Source organism: Cynocephalus volans, chromosome 16 (assembly GCF_027409185.1).
Source record: "Cynocephalus volans isolate mCynVol1 chromosome 16, mCynVol1.pri, whole genome shotgun sequence".
Lineage (NCBI taxonomy): Eukaryota > Metazoa > Chordata > Mammalia > Dermoptera > Cynocephalidae > Cynocephalus > Cynocephalus volans.
Genome location: NC_084475.1, coordinates 49,077,429 through 49,084,129, shown reverse-complemented (window position 1 = coordinate 49,084,129; position 6,701 = coordinate 49,077,429). Strand labels below are relative to the sequence as shown.

General features: G+C 37.8%; 1 protein-coding gene across 4 annotated transcripts in view; it reads right to left on the bottom strand.

Moving 5' to 3' along the window:
• KDM4C (lysine demethylase 4C) overlaps positions 1 to 6,701 on the bottom strand; it is a 371,099-nt gene that overhangs the window by 326,781 nt on the left and 37,617 nt on the right. For all 4 annotated transcript variants that reach the window (XR_010021850.1, XM_063080305.1, XM_063080306.1 and 1 more), the window contains exon 2: positions 6,335 to 6,495. Coding sequence is in view for 3 of the 4 variants with exons in the window: in XM_063080305.1 (XP_062936375.1) it covers positions 6,335 to 6,478 (144 nt within the window). In the remaining variant the exon portion in view is untranslated. The remainder of the gene's footprint in view (positions 1 to 6,334; positions 6,496 to 6,701) is intronic.

Genomic DNA, 6,701 nt, shown 5'->3' with positions numbered 1-6,701 from the left:
ATATATGATATCTTCTTTTGTGAAGTGCCTGTTCAAGTCTCTTGGCCATTTTACTATTGCATTGTTGGTCTTCTTCTTATTAATGTACACAGGTCTTTTATATAATCCGAATATTCATGGGTGTGTGTATATACACACACACCGAAGAATATTCAGATTATACACACACACATATATATATTGAGAGAGAGAGCACATGCACACAAATATCTTCTCCTATCCTGTAACTTGCCCTCCAACCTTCTGAAGGGTATTGTTTTTGACAAACATAAGTTCTTAATGTTAATGTAGTCCAATTTATTCATTTTGGCCTATGATCTTTGGTTTAAAAAAAAATATTTCCCTCCTCTCAGACAGGAAGATACTCTATTTTATATTCTAAGAGTGTTAAAGTTTTGTCTTTCACATTTAGATCTACAATGTATCTGTAACTGTGAAAGATTTGGGTCAAGCTTCATCAGATGAAGAAACTTGGGGTCAGGAGATGAGTAACTCATTCAATGTTATACGTTATACAGCTGATAAGGGACACATGTGAATTCCCAAAAAAAAAAAACTAAAATTGAGCTATTTTAACATGAATTTTAATCAGCAATATGGGGATACTATACATTTTATTTTCTCCATGATTATGTTAGTTTAAAATGAGAATACAGGTATCCATAGTGTACAAAGGGCCTTCAAACAGTTCATGGAAGGATTTGTGTTATCTTTTAATTCAGTTTTTCCAGGAACTTTTTGAAGTATCCACATATGTTATTCAAAACACACACTTAGTACTCTTAAAGAATATGGGGCTGGCTGGTTAACTCAGTAGGTTAGGGCATAGTGGTGTAACACCAAAGTCACGGGTTCAAATTCCCATACCAGCCAGCCACCACCACCAAAAAACAAAAAAAAGAATATGGACAGTCATACTACATGAATATGAAAAACCATACTACAGTGTCTTGATAATACATCGAAAAGGGAAGGAGGTTGTATTTAAGAGTGTTATAAATACCAACTTTTTTCTTTATCAGAAATAAGTCTGAATAATTCAAAAAAATAAAACATGAATTTATTAGGGCTCCTATTTAGAAATATATGTAACACAATCAAAATTAATGTTATGTTTAGAGTTAAATATATTTTCCTATCTTGTAAAAAACTTGCCCATAAAAAAGTTTTGCAGCAATTTTCTAAAGATAGAGAAACAAAGCATACAATAAAGTTACAAAAATCCAAACATTACCTTGTGACTATTTTGTTGACATATTAATTTACTTTTGATTAAAGAGTTCAGAAAGTACACTTAATAATTCATAAGCTCAGGACCTGGCCAATTAGCTCAGCTAGTTAGAGCGCAGTGTTATATAATACCAAGTTCAAGGGTTCAGGTCACCATCCGAGCCAGCCCCAAATAAAAAAAAATTCATAACCTCAGGACTATAACAATTTTTGAATTATAATTTCAAATCTTAAAAACATCAGATTTTCTTACATAAGAAATGGACTCAAGCACACATACTTAGGTCTTTAACAGATTTTAAAAGATTCTAAATTAATCCTTTACATTTAATGAATCTAAATGAAGGAAACCCATTTCTCCTAAAGTTTACCTTCCTGATTACATCAAAATGGAATATACATTTTATACCACCATTTCCCTAAACCTACCCTGGCCCCTATTTCCTGTGGAAAGATTCCAGTTAAAAATCTCTAGCTGCACTACCTACCTTGAAATTAGTTACTACCATCTACCAACCAAGGAAGGAGCGGAGGAGAAAGAGCAGTACCCCTCACAATCTTTCTTCACCTTCTGAACAAAGGTAGCCATCAGCACTCTCTGGGCTATTCACAAAACTACACATGAGCATAACCTATGGCCTGGACAGTCCATGTCTAGGTTACCACTGGGGACAAATATCACTCATTCACTATATTAAAAAGGTTCATCATAATCTCCCTCCACAAAAACAATAAAGTGTTACATTTAAGGAGACTATCACTCTTTTCACTTTCTCGACTTGATCACTTTGTAGACAAAGAGGATGTCAAATCTCTCATTCTAGAAATAAAAGTTAAATCTAAAGCATAAACCTAAAAACTGTTGAGAAGAGAAAAAACAAAATAGATTGTAATCTGAGGCTGAAGTCACTACTACTGGAACTACTCAACCATTTTCTTTAAATCATAAATTAAAACCACTTCATTAAATGTTGTCAATAGTGCGTTAACAAAGAACCATATGGGTGGCTCTGTTCCCCAGGGCTAGCCCCCAAAGCAAACCCGCTACATTAAAGCAGTCTTGAGTTTTACAATGTGATTTGATTTGGTGCAGTTTTGTACGCTTGCTATTATCACAACTTCCAGAACAATAGGGAAAGAAGTAAAACTGAGTTGATGTAAAAGATGGCAGATATGATTTGAAACAAACAGTTCATTGTATTCCTCGTATAAATAACAGGAAATTATCAAAGGATTGAGTAAATGAATATCTCCAACTTTGTCAATGAGTCCTACCTAAAAAAGAATAAAAATAAAAAAGTGGTCTGGACTCAGGTGTGTCTCATAACTGTAATTCTCATTAACTTTATGCTGTTACATAATGCCAACATCAGCACAGGTGTGCTCCGTGTGCCTGCAGTCCCTTGTGAGGATAGCTGCTGCTTTCTCGTCTAAGGTTACTTACTAAATGTGCCACCACACAGGACATTCTACTAATCTCAGTGGAAGACAGGATGTTTTCAAGAAACAAAAGGGGGAAGAGAACAAGACAAAGGGCTGCATTCAGAGCCCAAAGAAGGCAAATAGTCACCTCCAACTCCACTCTGCCCAATGAAGCCCAAATCTTTGCATGATCAAAATTCTGTGTGTCAAATAATTCTGAATAGTCTTTTCAACGAATAAACAACTTCCAAAAATAATCTGGAGATGTTAAGCTTCCAAAATTTAAATTTTTTTAAAAGCTAACCCAGTAAAGAAGTTAAAGTAAGGATAGCTCATCTGAGAAATTCATTATAAACCTTTTCTCTCATTTTGTTTTCTTTTGTTTGTGTTTTTATTTGATCATTACACAGTGTAAATATTTTTCGTGGCCCTTTACCAATTTCTTCCTAACCTTCCTCCGTCTTTCCCACCTCTGGTGTCCTCAGTTCTGTTCTCTCCTTTTGAGAGTCCAAGGAATTATTGACTGTTGTATCTTTCTTTGCTGTTTGTTTGTTTGGGGGTTTTCTTTTGTTTTGTTTCCAGCTCCCACTTATGAGTGAGGACATGCAATATTTCTCTCTCTGTGCCTGGCTCATTTTATTTAACATAATTTTCTCTAAGTTTATCCATGTTGCTGCTAATGGCAGTTTCATTCCTTTTTATGGCAGTGTAGTATTCCACTGTATAAGTAAGTATACCACATTTTCCTTATTCAGTCATCCGTTGATGGATATTTAGGTTGGTTCCAACTCTTGGCTACTGTCAACAGAGCAGCAATAAACATGGGAGTGCAAGTATCCCTTCAACATGATGATTTCCATTCCTTTGGGTATACCGAGCAGTGGGATTGCTGGATCCTATGGCAGTTCTATCTGTCATACTGTTTTCCATAACGGCTGCACTAATTTACAGTCCCACCAACAGTGTCGAAGGGTTTCCCTTTCTCCACATCCTCGCCAGCATGTTATTCTGTCTTTTTGATACTGGCCAGTCTAACTGGGGTAAGATGGTATTTCAATGTGGTTTTGAGTTGCATTTCCCTGATGCTGACTGATGCAATTTTTTCATGCTTCACTCTCATTTTTTCTCTTTATCTTCTTTTTTTTTTTATCTCATCCACCCTTAATTAACTTTCACTCAACATGTTCATCCCCAAATTTTAAACCTTTTCTTGGAGGAACTTGAACCTGAACAGGACACATAACAAAATGACAGACCTCAGGGGACAGATACCAGAAACAGTAAAGAACTGGGTTAAAAGCAGCATCAGGTCCAGATGCAGGAGGACTTGAACACCAACCCCTGCAGTTCTGGAAGTTCTCTCCTCAGCTCTCCATGCTATTCAACCTTCACAGTGGAGGTAGAGATTTCAAAGGGAACCTTTCACAGGTGGAGTTGAGTGGTTCCGCCCAGCAGCAGGCTCCACCAGGGCTCAGAAACTCATGTAGTAACACTGACAAGTCTACAGAAACCCAGATTATAAAGTTCACATTTACAGCAATAATAAAGTGAAATCAATGCAATAAAAAATATTCCACCAAGGGAAACTTTTTAATTAAAATAGATTTCGATTATACAAGGGACACACACCACCTCAGGTTGCAGATTGGAGGATGAATAATATAGACAATCTCTCTTTCAAAGCTGTAACTTTGGATCTACAGGTCCAAACATGCAATGCAGTCCTCGGCACCTTACTGAGCACCACATGACTCTGAGCATATCATTTATACCTACAGTTCTTAATTCACCATCATTTTTTAAAGGATATTATCTAACACCTATAAGAGAAAAGGGCTGGCCGGTTAGCTCAGCTGGTTAGAGCACAGTGTTGGTAACACCAAGGTCAAGGGTTCAGATCCTCTTACCTGCCAGTCGCCAAAAAAAAATAATAAGAGAAAAACGAATATTTTCTAACATGTCTAAGCTGAAGACCACTTCTCCCATCCCATCTTCACTGGTCTGGGCCACCATTAGCTCCTCACTACATAAACACAAACAACTACCCCTGATAAGACTCCCCATTTGTGCTCTGCCCCCCACACCAAATTCATTCTTCACACAGGAGCCAGTGTGATCTTTTCAAAATAATGTCACAAAAAATGGCAAAAGAAATAAAAAACAAACAGCCACCATGTCCTCCTCTCCTGCTTTAAGCCCATCAGTGCTTCCCACCGCACACAGAGAAAAGCCTCCTATGGTCTGACCAGCCCTATACCATCTGGCCCCTTCTTCACCTTACTTATGACACACTTCTGCCTGCTCAGTGAACCTCAAGTTCAACAACCACCTTCCTATTCGTCCCACACATAAGTTCAGGTCAGCCTCCAGGCCTGTGGACTTGCCATTCTTTCTGTCCCCACATCTCGAAAAGGATGGTTCCTTTCTATCCTTTGGGTCTCTGCTTAAATGTCCTTACATCATCACCCTAAGATGCTACCATCAGAATATAAGCTCCATGGGTGCAGGAACTTTGTTCTGTCCCCCCATATCCTCCTCATACACACATCCCAGCACCTGATATAGCATCTGGTACTTACTAGGCACTCTCTACACTTGGTGAGCAAATAACTAAAAAGAAAACCGAATAGGCAAATCTGTAGAGAGAAAGAGGAGATTTGCTGTTGCCTAGGGCTACGGGTGATATCACGGAATGGGGAATGACTGCTTAAGGCATACGGAGGGATGTTTCTGGTGATAAAAATGTTCTGCAATTTGATGCAGATAGATCTCCCAAATGACCCAGCTATCCCACTGCTAGGAATATACCCAGAGGAATGGAAATCATCAAGTCGAAGGTATACCTGTTCCCCAATGTTCATCGCAGCACTCTTTACAATAGCCAAGAGTTGGAACCAGCCCAAATGTCCATCATCGTATGAGTGGATACGGAAAATGTGGTATATTTACACAATGGAATACTACTCAGCTATAAAAAAGAATGAAATACTGCCATTTGCAATGACATGGATGGATCTAGAGAGAATTATATTAAGTGAAACAAGTCAGGCACAGAAAGAGAAATACCACATGTTCTCACTTATTGGTGGGAGCTAAAAATAAATAAATTTCACACACAAAAAAAAAAATTGGGGGGAGAAGAAGACATAACAATTACAATTCCTTGAAGTTGATACGATAAGCAAACAGAAAGGACATTGTCAGGTGGGCCGGGGAGAGGGAGAAGGGAGGGAGGTTTTGGTAATGGGCCACAATAATCAACCACATTGTATATCAACAAAATAAAATTAAAATAAATAAAATTTTTTTTAAAAAATGTTCTGCAATTTGATCGTGGTGATGGTTGCAAAACTTTGTGAATATACTAAAAACAATTGAATTGCACACTTTAAATGGGTGTATTGTATGGTATGGAAATTATATCTCAATAAATTTGTTATATATAAACTACCCTTTGTTTAAAAAACAAAGAAAGCCTTAGAATACAACCTAGTATAAATAGTAAAAAATAAATAAGATAATTAATATCTGAAGAAATCAAACGTTACACAAGGATTGACAAGACGAAATATTTTGCAAATATCTTCCTTTGGAAGAAACAATATCCCAGATCATGAAGACTAAGAGCATAATTTAAAAGATAAGTGATCATTTTTCATTTAAAGGATCTGAGGATAGTCACCTTTGCAAGACCCGCTCGATGGGCTCCTTTAGACTCCATGTACACGAGGTATTTGTTGAACTCCCGGAACTCTTCCATGGAGGGCCTGAAGGTCATTATCTTACAGCTGGGGTTCAGAGGACTCTCCACCTTGGCCACCTCCATGATTGCTAGGGCAATCTCTGCAGGGAAGATGATAAGGTCATCAGCTCTGAGTTATCGTCTGCTATGATCAGAGGTCATTTCTCCCAAATAGCATGAAAGCTCCCCCAGCAGGAACTCTTTTCTTCTACTTACTTCCTATTCCCTTCCACCACTCTTAGGGAGACTCCCTCATCTCTCCCTGGACTCCTGAAAAAACAACAGCCTCCAGTCGCTCCTTCTGCCA